This window comes from Pleurodeles waltl, chromosome 9 (assembly GCF_031143425.1).
Source record: "Pleurodeles waltl isolate 20211129_DDA chromosome 9, aPleWal1.hap1.20221129, whole genome shotgun sequence".
Classification (NCBI taxonomy): domain Eukaryota; kingdom Metazoa; phylum Chordata; class Amphibia; order Caudata; family Salamandridae; genus Pleurodeles; species Pleurodeles waltl.
This window is the reverse complement of record NC_090448.1, coordinates 332,578,194-332,594,868: the sequence shown is the minus strand read 5'-3', so window position 1 is coordinate 332,594,868 and position 16,675 is coordinate 332,578,194. Positions and strand designations below refer to the sequence as shown.

Genomic DNA, 16,675 nt, shown 5'->3' with positions numbered 1-16,675 from the left:
CTTCCAGAGTGAACTCCTCGCGTGCCAAATCGGTTCTTTAAACGTGTACACTTTTTTAACTGCTCGTCATCGTTTAGGGTTAGGTTTGTTTTCGGTTTATTTTTTATTCAATTCGCCCTTGGTTTGAGCTCTTTCTTTTCCAAAGACTTCGAGATTGTGTTTTTTTCTGATATGGGGCATTTCTGTTCTTCAGGTAGTACTTTGTCGATCTCCAATCACCTATTGTAGTAGATTAGTAACTCAGTCTTGGTGTTTTTTTTTTTTTATTTAAAGGGCATTGACTGTGAGAAGGAACACTTATGTTTTGCATGTAGTACATTGTTGATATCCAATCAACTCCTGTAGTAGAGTAGTGACTCGGTTCTAGCGCAAGCGTTAACGGTTGTGTTTGAAGCTGGGACCGGCAGCGCGCGCCCGTTGGGCCAGTCAGCTACCATGCTGTCTCCCTCGTCTGAGGTGTTGAAAGAGTTCGAAGAGTTAGCCGCCGCACCTCTCACTCATCCCAGCACCCTGTTCCTTCAGGAGGATGGCAGTCCTATGCACTTCTATGTGCCTCCAGGGCCCTGGAAGCGACTGCTGTCCGCGCTCATCGAGCACGGGGGAGGGTTGTTGTGTCGGCTGCGGCAGCCTGGGGCACTGCTCCTGGCACCGCCAGAGGAGAGCTTCAAGGCCGGGCCGGACACCTACATCTCCGCTCGGTTCGTGGCGGAGTGCGTGCGGGCAGGAGAACTTCTAGACCCGGAGGGATATCGCTTGGTCCCCGAAGACATCTCTACCCAACCGTGCTGCTCTCACGAGTTAGTCCTGAGCCGCTCCAACAGCCGCAGCTCCTTCACCCGCGCCGAGGACTTGGCCATCCTCATGTACCTTCGTGACCATGCTCCTGTCGGTGCTGCAGTCACTGGCACAGCCGTCTGGAAGGAGATGGGCCGTGTACAGCTCACCCGACACACCTGGCAAGCCATGAAGAGCCGGTACTTCAGGAAACTTCGGGGGCGCGAGAGTGACTACCAATTGCGTGCCCGCACCGTCATTCCCACCCTGGTGTACCCGCACTGTAACCTATGTCGCGACACCCGAGGGCAGAACACTACTGCCAACGGTCAAGAGGAGCAGGAGGACAGCGTGGGAGGGGAGGCGAGCGGGGAAAGAGACATTCAAGAGGAAAGCACTCTTGGAGAGAGCCACCTAGACGGGCCCTTGGCGAGAGCTGGACATGCTATGCACGATGGCCGCACAGGCACACTTCGGGGTAGCCTGGCTCCTCCAGTGAGCAGTACGAAGGTTTCCTCTACAGAGGGTGCCAGAGTCCTAGAGGCAGGCAACACGCCTGCTCAATTGGAGATTAGCGAAGTTACAGAAAAAGGAGTTATAGGTGCTTCCTCAGCTGCCCTGAGCAGCCTTAATAATGATAAATGTATTCTTGGGAGTGATCGGGGGAGACAAAGTGCCACCCATTCCGCAAGTGACGCTGGAGGTTCTCTGAAGGATTGGAAAGAACCAAATAACAAGGATACGCATCAAACGAGTAAGTCTGGTAATAATGTCACTAGCTCGAAAGAATTTAACGCGACAAAAAGCATTTATTCGAAATCTCTCGACTCCCCTGAACTCAGCCATACAAATGCCAGAAAGCTCCATGGCATCGGAAATTCAAAAGCACCTCAGTGTAGCCTTGAATCGCACAGTTTTATAACCCGGCAATCCGAATTTAACGTTATCGATTTGTCAGCTGAAGACGAAGATGGCACCAGAAGCACTGATCTGCCTGAGAAAGGTAAAGAGGCATCTGCTACGGTAGCCACTAATACCCCTCACAAGAAGGATCTGATGATGAAAAGCCCACCTGGTGAGCTACCTCAGAAACAGCAGAGTTCAGGGGTAAAAAGCAGTGCTCACTGCCTCAATACTAATTCGAAAGAGCAGACTGGGGCGATTGGGGACAAAATCCCAATGGAAAGACTCTTGCCAGAAGTGCACAATTCACCAATTACCACACCACCCCTGGATGAGAACCCCCGTGAAGAACGAGAAGCAGGGAGCAGTTTCAAGCTACCACAGCAAAAGATGGATCATAGAGACCAGAATGCAGCAAATGGTATCAAGAGATCTCGAGATGAGGCTACGCATAAAGAACAGAATGCAGGTAATGAAATAAGTCTTAGAACGAGACCTCCATCTGATGTGCAGTGTTTGGGAAACGGTCCCGAATCACCTCTCGATTGAGACTATAAACATGATCATAATTAAGGGGACATTTCAACGTTGTCCCAGGTAATGTATCCAGGGAAAGAAACCAATGAGGAGAACAATGTGAGGGTTTCTGAACGTGAAATATCGCAGAGTAATGCAGGGAACACTCGCCAGCTGCTTAGAGGTGAACTCTAGTTTATGGAATGTGATGCAGATAGTACTACGCTGTATCAGTTTGAAATCCCGCATAAAAAATAACATATAGGTAGTGGTAGTAGGCTGCAATTGGATGAGACGTCGTGTATATAATCGAACAACTCCAAAGCTTGTTGGGGCATGCCCCCCTGTAAGCAAAATGAAAGATTTTAATGGAAGTAACAGTAGCAGGAACTTCCAGACTGAGAGCCATGATAAGGACAGGTATGCAGGCAGGAGGGGAAAGCCATCTCAGAATGAGTCATGTACGGGAACATAATATTGTGATCAGTGCAAGGCCACCTGAGACCCCAACTAAATGGCAGCATGCAGGGAATGTTGCCAAGTTTTCTCTTGGTGATACCCCACATAAAAGAACAGAATGCAAGAGATGGTGCCACAAAATCCCCGACTTGATAAAAACTCATCGATTCAGACCTACTTAAAAATGCAGGAAAAATTACATGTTGCATCTTGATGAATTCCTACACAAAGAAAAAATATTGTGAACAGCACTAAAAGCTCCCGTGTTAAAGCTCCTTATAAATAATAGATTTCGGGTTTTGATAAGAAGCGCTGTAAAGATAAGACATGTTAGAAAAAGCACGACAGATGGGCAGTAACTGGGCCCCACAGGATACATACTTTTTGAGTATCCCCTGGAACACATTCCCCCAACTTAGGTAAGACTTTCTTGATGTAGAACTGCGAGTCAATGAACCAGTTAGGTGGCAGCACAGACTGTGTCATTATACCATATAGCACTTACATTTTTTATGTCTTGCTTTGGAGTACTCTTTTGGTGCTGGAGCCAATTCGGAGAGGCAGCCCTGCATTGTACAGTAATGGGTTGGGATCTGAGAAGTGCTTTTGAATAGCAAGGTCGTTAGATGGTTTGATTTACCTAATTTGGGGTGGAGTGGGGTTCAGGCGCGAAGGAGGATTTTTTTTTTCTGCCAAAGTTTCGGTGCTTTAGAGGCTTTAAAGCTGGATATATCAAGTGACCATGCAAACTAAGTCACAAATCTTACTCAAGACGTGACCTGACCCAGTAATGCAATGCATCCTCCACATTATGTGTATGTCCCTGGGTCTTCTGCCGACTGTGCCACTGCAGACAGCTGCCTCCACGCTTCAGCTGGTCAGAATCATGTGTCTAACTGTGGGCCCCATGCAGATTTTTAACCAGGAGGCAACTGAGAAATTGCTAGGTAACCCATCCTGTGACTGCTATTTTGTAGTCATTAGGTATGTAGAGTTCCTAACACCCCACGCCCACCACATAGTTTGTGGTCAAGAGCAACAGGTTTTCATGTTTATTTTGCTGACTGGGCAAAGTGGCCACATCCACTCCATCACAAACCCTTTGGCAGTCAGTTTCCAGAACGAATCTGTGAGATAGGAGTGCTCCTGCCACTAAGAAAAATGTGCATGGATATGGATGAGTTGTTCAAACGTGCATGTAAAATTCATTATTATCAAAGCCTTTACTGTTAATGGGGGTGCACTAAGGAAATGCTGTGAGTGTAGCTTGCATCCCTGACAGTGGTTCAAGTATGAAAACATGTACACATGTTCACAAAATGTAACAATTTGAAGCTACTTATAACACACCTAGATTGCTCCCGGATTATATGCAAGCACATGGAAAAGCATGTATGCAACATTAATTTTTGCTTTCAAATAAAAATATACGCTCCCAAAAAATGCAACTTGCATTAGTACAGATTTACGTCTTTCAGGAGTTTATAGAAGCATTCTAGGAAACTGTACTCCAGTCACAATTTTGTGATAACCATTTTCTCATCAACAAATATGTGCATGTATATTTGCTCATGCAAAAATCTGCAGAGCAACTGCAAATTCAATTGCCCTACACCACTTTTTGTCCCCACCATGAAAACGTTTATTCTTGCTTTTGTCAATAGTCTGTAAATGTCCAACCTTTCCTAGTGTGGAAAGGGATTGCAGAGGTGTTGGTACCCCTATCATCTGAGTTGGTGGGTGTGCACAGTCCCAAAGGGCTTTGCAACCCTGTAACTGTTACAGAGGACAATACTCTGGCAGAAGGTGAGCTTTTACATGCCGCTTATCAAGGTTGAGGGTAGTGTGGGGCAAGAAAGTGGGTACATGCTCTAATGCATCGGGGCCCCACAACTATTTTACCGCCCACATTTTCCACCCGGTAAAAACAAGTCTGTTGTTCTTGAACCCGGTAAATCTGGATGCATGAACAGCCCTCCCATGATGGAGCAAAGTGGAATTCTATATGCTCCACTCAACTCCTAATAATGGTCTATATAGATTTCCAGAAAATAGCAAATCTGAAGCTTACTGAAATCTAAACCCTGACGTAATCAGCAAAGCAGATCATGATTGAGTCAGTGGCAGACCCCTCTCCCTTCCCAACCAAAGCTGACTGTAGGTATAAATGCACCACTTCTGGGCTTGGGCAGAGATCGGAGTACTCTGGTCTCCAGCAGAACCCAGACTTCACATCAGTCTGTTGGAGCTCAGATCGATCTGGTTTGTGCTGAAAGCTTTTCTCCCTTCGATCAGGGAAAGGCTGGTTTAAGTGTTCACAGACAATATCACCCCTATGTGGTATTGTAACAAACAAAACAGGTAGGAGTCCTGGACCCTTTGTCAAGAGACACTGCACCTCTGGACATGACTGGAACGTTATGGCATATTCCTGCTGGTTCAACACCTAGTGGGTTCTCTGAACATCAGGGCAGACAAACTCGGCCATCTATACCTAGTGGATTATGAATAGCTGCTCCATCCTGAAGTGGCTCAAGGTCTCTTCCAAAAATGTGGAGAGCCTTGGTTATATCTGTTTGCCTCCATCGAGAGCGCACAATGTCAGCAGTTTTATACGCTGGAGTTTCCAAGGCGGCTTGTGCTCAGAGATGCTTTTTGTCTCAAGTGGAGTTCTAGTTTCCTGTACGCCTTTCCGCCAATCGGACTCCTGCCTAGAGTTCTCAAGAAGATCAGGAACGACCAGGCCCAAGTTACTTTTGTGGCTCTATATTGGGCATTTACATCTGGTATCCTGAGCTGTTGAGGATGAGCATTAGTCTTCCAATCAGAGTGCCTATTGGGTATAGATCTTCCGTTGTAGCAGCAGGGAAGGGTTAGGCACCCAATCCGAAAAACACTTCACCGTCATGCATGGAGACTAGGCGGTGACAGTTATGTTTTCGAACTTCTGCCCGAAGTCTGTAATTTGTTCTTGGCCGGCCGGCGTCCTTCTGCCAAAACAGTGTATGCCTGCCATTGGAGCAAGTTTTTGGCATTGTGTAACCCCTTTCACAGGTTCTGTTGGCACTCCAGAGCTCTGTTTTGGGCACATTGAAAGGCTATCTTTCAGCCATCTCAATATTTCTGTGGTTGTCTGGTCAGCCTTGCTATACAAGTCTCTTACTGTACGTAGATTTTTTTCAAGGTTTCCAACACGGTTCCACCTGCATCCTTGATTATGCCACAGTGGGAGCTTAAGTTAGTCCTCCAGTTTCTGTTGTATGCTCTTTTCGAGCCTCTTCACAACTGCCCACTCAGGCTCCTCACAATAAAAATAGCCTTCTTGTTGGCGATAACATCTACCGGGAGGATCAGTAGGCTATCCGCACTATTGGCATATCCGCCTTACTTTACCATGTATCCAGGCAACTAGGTCCTTCGAACTAGAGCATTGTTCTTAACAAACGTGGTATCTCCATTTCATGTAGGCCAGTACCTCACTCTGCCAACCTTCTATGCTCCCCACCCCTTTAAAGAAGAGGAGAGACTTCATTGACTAGACCCAAAAAGAGCATTGTTGTTCTACCTTGGCCGCACAGGGGAGTTCTGGGTGGATGGTCAATTTTTTGTGGGGTACGTCGAGGCAAGAAAGAGAGGACATTGCAGAAACAGACCATATGATGACGGATAGTGCTCTCCATCAACATCTGCTACATATTCGCCAAAAAGCAACCTCTTGAAAGTTTGCAAGCTCATTCTACCAGAGCCAAGGCTGCGACCGCTGTGTTAGCTTGTGGAGTTTCTGTCCTGGATAACGGTCGGATAGCAACGTGGGCTCCATTGCACATGTTTGCAAAGCACTAGTGCCTGAACAGTCAATTCCAGTGTGGCTGTCACTTTTCCTGTTCGGTCTAAATGGACTTTCAAGTACAATCTGTACGGCAGTCCCACCTCCGAGGAAGCAATGCATGGGTATCTATACTAAGGTAAGAATTCATCAGATGCACAAGTTAATTAACCTTTAGTAGTGCCTTATCTGGTGGAGACTCTATCTAGCAGCTAGATAGTCTCTACCAGATAAGGCATTACCAAAGGTAAGTAACTTGTTCATTAGTACATACATCTGATGTTTTGGAATATGTCAATACATTCCTTAAGAGAGATGAAAGTGGTTGATTAACTATGAACACTCTCTGAAATCACCATCAAATGGGAGATCTCCGCCCCAGATTATCACACCAGATGCTGCCAGATATTGTCCTGATAGAACCTGCCAGACTGACGTACTGCTGCAGCCTTGAGTCCCCTGCTTATAATGTGCTGAGAAGAGAATCGCTGCATACACCTGTTGTGCATTTTCGTTAGGGAGAACACTCACTTCCATCCTCCTGGAAATTGCTGAAAACAGATATTCAGTATGTCATCCCCTATGAATCTTTAGATGCAAGTTGACCTACTCCAGACTCACATATAGTGTAGCTCATATAAGTAGGGGTTAGAATGTATCAAGAAAAATTGATTTCTTACTATGTTGGAAATGTTCATATTATTCTCATTTTTAGTCACATGTCCTAGTGCTCTAGTAGTTATTCTGTGTGGATATTTTTAGTGTTCTAAGCAACAGGATTAGCTTGTTGGAATAAACACCTTTTAACCATAAATCATCTCTAGCTTAGTGTGGGAGGGCTTGTGTGATATTCCAAAGATTGAAATGGGATTTGAATTGCCACTTAAAATCATTACAGACTTTTAGTAACCTAGAAAACACTGACGCCACATCAATAAGAGTTGAGTGGGGTGGTGCAGGGCTACAACAACCTGGACTTTCACTTTAAAGTGTTAAAGTAATTTCAAGCATCCTTGGGACGGAAAGTTGGACATTCTATAAGTAAGCTTAAACACTTGGGTTTCGCAACAGAAACCTACCGAAGCTAAGCAGTCAAAAGATTACAAATAATAGTGCCAACGGAAACGGGTTGTGAGCCCACTGAATAGTAAACAAAAAGTCTTGTAGACAGTGCATGAAATGTGTAGGCAATGCCTAACAATGTTAAATGTCCTTGAGTAGCCCAGGTATAGCTGACAGTCTCTGTCCAATCTAGCGTTTGTGGCATAACTTACATTGCCAACTATGACCGAGTTGGAAATGTATTGACAAATTTGGTTGCAAAATACTTTCACAGAATGACATTGTTTAGACTTTATATGGGCACTCTGAACCATCTATTTGTATGGGTAGAGAATAGTAGTTAATTCTGCTTGACTACAAATCTGCAGTTCTACATTATCAAATGACTTTTATTCACTACTGGGGTGTAGCTGTTATTTTTACTACATTTTCGTGGATCCAGGTCCGTCCTCAACTTTGCACAAATTAGGCAACTAAAGTAGGGCTTTCCAGAGTTTTACATGTGGCTTTTTCTTCCGGGCATATCAGCAAAGGTTGGAAAGTCAGGGTCAAGTCTGCAAAACATTGAAAATGTATATTGAAGAACTTTAACCTGCTACTTTCGTGCTCTTAATAGTTACTTTTTTGTAACATTTCTTTATAGGGAGAGGTAAATATTTCAGTATGCAGGAGTACTGATGTCTCCATGTTGCTTTTTTTATAGCGTCCCAGCCCTCAACCTGTCAACAAACGACGAGCTGTTAATCCCAAAATGGGTGTGAAACCAATGCTGGATCCCAGACAGCTAAACAGTTCTGAAAAGTAGACACAATTCTGAATTCAGCAAAGGGTCATTTGTGTAGCTCCTTCAAGGTTTTCCTACAGAAAGTAACAGCTAAAAAAAAAAATATTGAAATTGATGTGAAAAAAGAGCCATTTCTGTCCACGTTTTCTTCTATCACTTTTTCCAACTATTGCAGATTTTTGAAAGCAATATATTGTTACATCTGCTGGACTCTTCTGGTTGCAGGAATATATTAGGCTTATAGGTTCATCAAAAAGCCTAGGTACCCAGAGCCTATAAATGAGCTGAACCTAGCAATGGGTTTTTATTGTATATCGGGTATAGAGCAGTTCATTTGGTGAAATATAGAGAGTCAAAAATAGGTACCAAGGAAACCTTTGTATTTCCAAAATGGGCACAAGATAAGGTGTTGAGAAGCAATAGTTATTTGCACATCTCTGAATTCTGGGGTGTGTGAATAACTGTGTATTTCTCAAATGGACCTATTTTTTACACGCTGTCTTATATTTGGAAGGAAATAATGTAAAGAAAGACAAGGGGCAATAACACTTGTTCTTGTATTCTGTGTTCCCCCCAAGTCTCATGATAAACATATGTGTGGGTAGGCCTACTGCCCATGACAGGAAACGCAACATTGATACATCACATTTTTACATTGAAATCTGAAGTGTTTTTGGAAAGTGCCTTGCTGTGGATTTTGGCCTCTAGCTCAGCCCGCACCTAAGGAAACCTACCAAACTTGTCACTTATGAAATTTAGACACCTAGGGGAATCCAGGATGGGGTGACTTGTGGGGCTTCCACCAGGTTCTGTTACCCAGAACCCTTTGCAAACCTCAATTTGGCAAAAAAAAAAAAAAAAACTTTCCCCCTCAAATTTCAGTGCTGCAAAGTTCTGGAATCTGAGAGGAGTTACAAACGTCCTTCCACTCAGCATTCCCCGAAGTCTCCCGATAAAAATGGTACCTCACTTGTGTGGGTAGGCCCAGTGCCCACGACAGGAAATGCCCCAAAACACAACATGGACACATCACATTTTCCCAAAGAAAACTGACCTGTTTTTTTTTTTTTTGCAAAGTGCCTAGCTGTGGATTTTGGCCTCTAGCTGAGCAGCTGAGCCGGCACGTAGGAAAACATAGCAAACCTATATATTTTTGGAAACTAGATACCTAGGGGAATTCAGAATGGAGTGACTTGTGGGGCTCTCACCAGGTTCTACTACCCAGAATCCTTTGCAAACCACACAATTTGGCAAAAAAAACACTTTTTCCTCACATTTTGGTGATGGAAGGTTCTGGAATCTGGGAGGAGCCACAGATTTCCTTCCACCCAGCCTTCCCCCAAGTCTCCAGATAAAAAAGGTACCTCAGTTGTGTTGATAGGCCTGTTGCCTGCGACAGGAAACACCCCAAAACGTAACATGGACACATCAGATTTTTACATTGAAAACTGACGTGTTTTTTGGAAAGTGCCTAGCTGTGGATTTTGGTCTCTAGCTCTGCCTGTACCTAGGAAAAACCTACCAAACCTGTGGATATTTGAAAACTAGATACCAAGGGGAACCCAGGATGGCGTAACATGTGGCGCTCTCACCAGGTTCTGTTACCCAGAATCCTTTGCAAACCTCAACATTTGGCAAATAAAAAAACACCTTTTCCTCACATTTCGGTGATAGAAAGTTCTGGAATCTGAGAGGAGCCACAAATTCTCGACCCAGCATTCCCTTAAATCTCCTGATAAAAATGGTACCTCACTTGTGTGGGTAGGCCTGGGGCCCGTGCCAGGAATGGATCACACAACAGTTAATGTAAGTCCTTACAGGAGGGCAACTGATGACCCTGGGGTGATCCATTCCTGATGCAGGTACTAGGTACAGGCACTCAAGTGGGGTAGTGTTTTTATCAGGACAGGTGGGTAAACACTGGGTGGTAGGAATATTGTGGATCCCAGCATATTCCTGTGGTTTGTGTGACAGAAATGCAAGAAAAAAGAGTTTTTATCCAACATTTCACCTTTGCAGGGTATTCTGGGTAAGAAAACTTTGAGGAATCCACACAAGTCACACCTCCGTGGACTCTCACGGGCATCTAGTTTCCATCAACCATGTCTGGGTTTGGTAGGTTTCCTTATATGGCCGCCAAGCCCGGGACCAAAAACACAGGTGCCTGCCTTACAAAATCAGGTTGTTTTGTGATAGATAATTTTGATGTCTCCACAATACGATCTGGGCGGTGGAATTTGGGGGCTGAACTAAATTGGGTAGCTCCCAAGAGAGCACTCTCTCTGTGCTTGCTGCCACATGCACCTGCTCTCTGGGTTGGGCTGACCCACCATTGTCCCGCTGCACAGACTGTGCTTGTGAATGACAGCAGGACTGTCCTCCTCACTTCCCTCAGAATCACTCGAAGAGGAGTTGTCGGAAAAATCACTCTGAGTCTGTGCCATTGTCCTATCCCTCAGATGTTGTCTCAGTCTCTGATCCTACGTCAGAGCTGTCCTCTAAAACCCGAGTTGGGGCTTGAGCAGCAGTCATCCAACGAGATGCCATCTCTGCTACTAGCTAAACTCTTGCTCTAAAAAAACTAGCCTACGTAGACAGTAACAAAATTATTGGTGGGTGTGTGTGTGTGTGTAATGCGTGCAACAGTAAAGGTCAGTCACCTTACCTTTGCTTCTTCCCTCAATCAGCACGTTCTCTCAAGACACTAAAAAAACAAAACAAAAAAGACACACTATTACTTCACTGTGTCACATACCAATCGTCGCAGTCTTTAGCGCCTCTGGCGCCCAGTCCACCAATTATTATTGGTGCTCCCACTCCCATGACCACCTCCTCGGATTCCCTCACTACCACCCAGCAAAAGTTTCCATCTCTCCATAGCCCCCCTCTCACATACATTTCATTTGTATTATAGCGCTGGTAATGGCTGGCTTTACTAATCCACCCGGGTGTTTACATAAAATACAGATTTGATCTTTGCTGAAGGCATATAACCCTTCTGCGCTACCTTATAGCATCAAAACTGCCACCAGACAAAAGTCAGATCCTTTTGTAGCAGAAACATTCACAAGAGTCTTGACCTTTTTATTGCTGCCTAAAAGCTATAGTTGAAACATGTCAGTTAAAGTATGTGCATTGCTTTGAAGACACAAGCTGCAACTGCAAGAAAACTGGTGGCGAATATGGAAAATGTCACTTACCCAGTGTACATCTGTTTGTGGCATGTTGCGCTGCAGATTCACACGCTGTGCACTGTTCCTGCCATCTAGTGTTGGGCTCGAAGTGTTACAAGTTGTTTTTCTTCGAAGAAGTCTTTTCGAGTCACTGGACTGAGTGACTCCTCCCTTTCGGCTCCATTGCGCATGGGCGTTGACTCCATCTTAGATTGTTTTCCCCGCAGAGGGTGAGGTAGGAGTTGTTAAAGTAAGGATACTAGAGGTGCCCATGCAATGGAGTAAATGTGTATGTACATAGCGTATTAAAGTCAAAATTATTTACATATTTACAATTTTAATGCAACTAAAATGGCTACAGGATCTCGGGAGGTGGGAGGGCGCATGTGAATCTGCAGCGCAACATGCCACGAATAGATGTACACTGGGTAAGTGACATTTTCCGTTCAATGGCATGTGTAGCTGCAGATACACATGCTGTGCATAGACTACAAAGCAGTGATCTCCCCATAAGCGGTGGTTAGCCTGTAGGAGTTGAAGTTGTCTGAAATAATGTTCTTAGTACAGCCTGTCCTACTGTGGCTTGTTGTGTTACCAACACATCTACACAGTAATGCTTAGTAAATGTATAGGGCGTAGACCAGGTGGCTGCTTTACAAATTTCTGTCAATGGTATATTAACAAGAAAAGCCATTGTGGCGCCTTTCTTTCTAGTGGAGTGTGCCCTTGGAGTAATGGGTAATTCTCTTCTAGCTTTAAGGTAGCAAGTTTGAATGCATTTAACTATCCATCTGGCAATGCCTTGTTTGGATATAGGGTTACCTGCATGTGGTTTTTGGAAAGCTACAAACAATTGTTTTGTTTTACGAAATTGTTTTGTTCTGTCAATGTAATACATTAGTGCTCTTTTTATGTCTAATGTATGCAGTGCCCTTTCTGCTACTGAGTCTGGTTGTGGAAAAAAGACTGGGAGTTCTACCGTTTGGTTTAGATGAAATGGTGATATTACTTTTGGTAAGAATTGTGGATTTGTCCTGAGAACCACTTTATGTTTACGTATTTGTATAAATGGTTCTTGAATAATAAACGCCTGTATTTCGCTAACTCTTCGAAGTGAAGTAATAGCTATTAGAAAAGCTACTTTCCAAGTCAAAAATTGTATTTGACAAGAATTCATGGGTTCAAATGGTGGGCCCATGAGTTGTGTTAATACAATGTTAAGATTCCACGACGGTACTGGTGGTGTCCTTGGGGGTATGATTCTTTTTAGTCCTTCCATAAAGGCTTTAATAACTGGGATTCTAAAAAGTGATTTTGAATGTTTAGTCTGCAAATAAGCAGATATTGCAGTGAGATGTATTTTAATGGAAGAGAAAGCCAGATTGGACTTTTGTAAGTGTAGTAAGTAACTTACAATGTTTTGTGTGGAGGCGTTTAATGGCATAATTTGATTAGCCTGGCAATAGCAGACAAACCTTTTCCATTTGTTAGCATAACAATGTCTTGTTGTGGGTTTTCTTGCTTGCTTAATGCTTCCATACACTCTTTGGAAAGGTTTAGGTATCCAAATTCTAAGAATTCAGGAGCCAGATTGCTAGGTTGAGCGATGCTGGATTCGGGTGTCTGATCTGTTGGTTGAGTTAACAGATCTGGTCTGTTTGGTAGTTTGATGTGGGGTACAACCGATAGGTCCAACAGTGTTGTGTACCAGGGTTGGCGTGCCCAAGTTGGTGCTATAAGTATTAGTTTGAGTTTGTTTTGACTCAGTTTGTTGACCAGATAAGGAATGAGCGGGAGAGGGGGAAAAGCGTAAGCAAATATCCCTGACCAGCTGATCCATAGAGCATTGCCCTTGGACTGAGGGTGTGGGTATCTGGATGCGAAGTTTTGGCATGTTGCGTTTTCTTTTGTAGCAAACAGATCTATGTTTGATGTCCCCCAGTGGTGGAAGTGATATTGTAGGATCTGGGGATGTATTTCCCACTCATGAGTTTGTTGGTGATCTCGACTGAGATTGTCGCCTAACTGATTGTGAATGCCTGGTATATATTGTGCTATTTGGCGAATGTTGTTGTGAATTGCCAATGCCAATTTTTTTGTGCTAAGAGACACTGCTGTGACGAGTGTGTCCCCCCTGTTTGTTTAGATAATACATTGTTGTCATATTGTCTGTTTTGACAAGAATGTGTTTGTGGGCTAGAAGGGGCTGAAAGGCCTTTATTGCTAGAAAGACTGCTAACAGTTCTAGGTGATTTATGTGCATTTGTTTTTGCTGATTGTCCCACTGACCTTGTATGCTGTGATTGTTGAGGTGTGCTCCCCACCCAATCATGGATGCGTCTGTTGTGAGAATGACTTGAGGCACTGGGTCTTGGAAAGGCTGCCCTTTGTTTAAATTTACCTGGTTCCACCATTGAAGCGAAGAGTGTGTTTGGCGGTATATCAACACTAGATCTTGGAGTTGACCCTGTGCCTGCGTCCATTGTTTTGCTAGGCACTGTTGTAAGGGCCGCATGTATAGCCTTGCGTTTGGGACAATAGCTATGCATGAGGACATCATGCCTAATAGTTTCATCACAAACCTGACCATGTATTGTTGGTTTGGTTGAATGTTTGATTTTATATTTTGAAACGACTGCACCCTTTGTGGACTTGGAGTGGCAGTTGCTCTTTGTGTGTTGAGTGTTGCTCCCAAATATTGTTGTATTTGGGTTGGCTGCAAACAAGATTTTTGGTAATTGATAGAAAACCCTAGTTTGTGTAGAGTATCTATTACGTATTGCGTGTGAATGTGACATTGTTGGCTTTTATTAGCCAATCGTCCAGATATGGGAATACGTGCATGTGATGTCTTCTGATGAGCTGCTACTACAGCTAGGCATTTTGTAAATACCTAGGGGGCTGTTGTTAATCCGAACTGCAACACTTTGAATTGGTAATGTTTGCCTTGTATAACAAACCTGAGGTATTTCCTGTGAGATGGATGGGTGGGTATGTGAAAATACGCATCCTTGAGATCCAGTGTTGTCATGTATTCCCCTTGTTTTAGTAAGGGAACTACGTCCTGAAGTGTTACCATGTGGAAATGATCTGATTTGATGAAGAGATTCAGTGTTCGGAGATCTAAGATAGGCCTTAACGTTTTGTCTTTTTTTGGGATAAGGAAATACAGGGAGTAAACGCCTGTCCCTTTTTGGTGATAGGGCACTAGCTCTATGGCTTGTTTTTGTAGTAGTGCTTGGAATTCTATTTGTAATATGTCTAAGTGTTGTGGAGACAATTTGTGCAGTTTTGGTGGAACATCTGGAGGGAATGTTGTGAACTCTATGCAATAACCATGTTGGATAATTGATAGGACCCTCGTGTCTGTGGTAATGTGTGTCCAATTGTGGTTGTATTTGGTTAGCCTCCCCCCACCGGTGATAAGTGTTGGGGAAGTGTGACATTGAAGTCACTGTTTGCTAGGGCTTGGTTTGGAGGGCTGGAATTTCCCTCTTCCTCTTGGGAATTGTCCTCTGTAGGAACCACAACCCCCCCCCTCTCTGGTACTGAGATTGGTAGGTGGGTTTAGTTTGGGAGGTGGATGGTTCTGATGGCTGTTGTCTAAACCCCCCTCAACTGTGGTTTCCTAAATGTTCCTCTGTATTGTGAGGAGTAGAGCACGCCCATGGCTTTGGCCGTGTCCATATCTTTTTTCATTTTTTGATCGCGGTATCCACTTCCGGCCCAAATAACTGCTGTTGATTAAACAGCATATTCAATACCGCCTGTTGTATTTCTGGCTTAAATCCCGAACTTCGCAGCCATGCATGCCTTCGAATAGTCACTGCTGTGTTGACAATCTGTGCTGCTGTATCAGCAGAGTCTAGGGCAGACCGGATTTGGTTATTTGATATGGCCTGTCCCTCTTCGACCACTTGTTGGGCACGTTTTTGGTGTTTCTTGGGCAAATGCTGGATGATATTTGCATTTCGTCCCAGTGCGCCCTGTCATAGCGGGCAAGTATGGCTTGTGAGTTGGCAATTCGCCACTGATTGGCTGCTTGCGATGCCACTCTTTTCCCCGCTGCGTCGAATGTTCGACTCTCCTTATCAGGGGGTGGCGCATCTCCTGATGATTGTGAATTAGCCCTTTTTCTTGCGGCCCCCACAACCACTGAGTCCAGAGGGAGCTGTTGAGTAATAAACACCGGGTCTGACGGCGGCGGTTTAAATTTCTTTTCGACCCTTGGCGTGATAGCTCTCCCTTTTACAGGTTCTTGGAAGACCTGTTGTGTGTGTTTTAGCATGCCCAGTAACATTGGCAAACTTTGGTAGGAAGCATGAGTGGATGCCAGAGTGTTGAACAGGAAGTCATCCTCCACCGGTTCTGAGTGCATTGTTACGTTATGGAACGTAGCTGCTCTGGCTAGTACTTGCATGTATGCTGTACTGTCCTCTGGTGGTGAAGGCTTGGTTGGATAAGACTCTGGGCTGTTATCCGATATAGGTGGGTCGTATAGATCCCAGGGATCCGCATCATCTTGAGTCATCCCAGTGTGTGTGGGTGACTGCGCGATCGGTGTACCCACTGGTGACAATTGTGGTGATTGCAGTGGGGATGTTTGTGGTGAGAAATGTGGTGGTGGTGACTTTTCTCTAACCACTTTGGCTTTCGGTTGCATCTCTGTCTCTTGAAAAGCTAGTTTTCTTTTTGACTTGAGTGGAGGGATGGTTTGTATCTTCCCCGTGTCCTTCTGGATTTGTAACATTTGCTGTGTTTGGTCATGTTCTTCTAATTCCAGTTCCTGCTCAAATCTGTGTCTTTCTTAGAGCTGCAGAGAAAGCCCTTGCTCTTCAGTGTAGGAAGAACGCTTCAGCTCTGAAGCCGGTTTTTTTGGTACCGAAATTCCCATCAAAATTGTCTTTTTCGGTTTCGATAAGCTCTTTCGCGGCTTGCCCAACTCGATTACTCGATGCCGACTCTTTTCGGTGCCGGATTCTCAACCGGAGTCGGAAGTCTTCGGCAAATCGTTGCCCTTTTTCGGTGCCGATGTTACTTGGTCACCTTCTTTTCTGTGGGTTCAGCCATGGCCTTCTGGCAGTGGCGTACCCGTGGCCTTGGGTTTTTTGGTGTGACCCTGGGTGTGGGACGGGGCAGGTGTACTCACTGTTTGCCGCGCCGTCGAAGGTTGATCAC

The 16,675-nt window shown here is 44.6% G+C and overlaps 1 protein-coding gene across 1 annotated transcript in view; it reads left to right on the top strand.

Annotated features, from left to right (window-relative positions):
• The first annotated feature begins 303 nt into the window (after nt 1-303).
• Nucleotides 304-16,675, top strand: part of TERF2IP (TERF2 interacting protein) — a 40,670-nt gene continuing 24,298 nt past the window's right edge. The window contains exon 1 of the mRNA XM_069206866.1: nt 304-2,146. Coding sequence (XP_069062967.1) covers nt 436-2,146 — 1,711 coding nt within the window. The 5' untranslated portion in view covers nt 304-435. The remainder of the gene's footprint in view (nt 2,147-16,675) is intronic.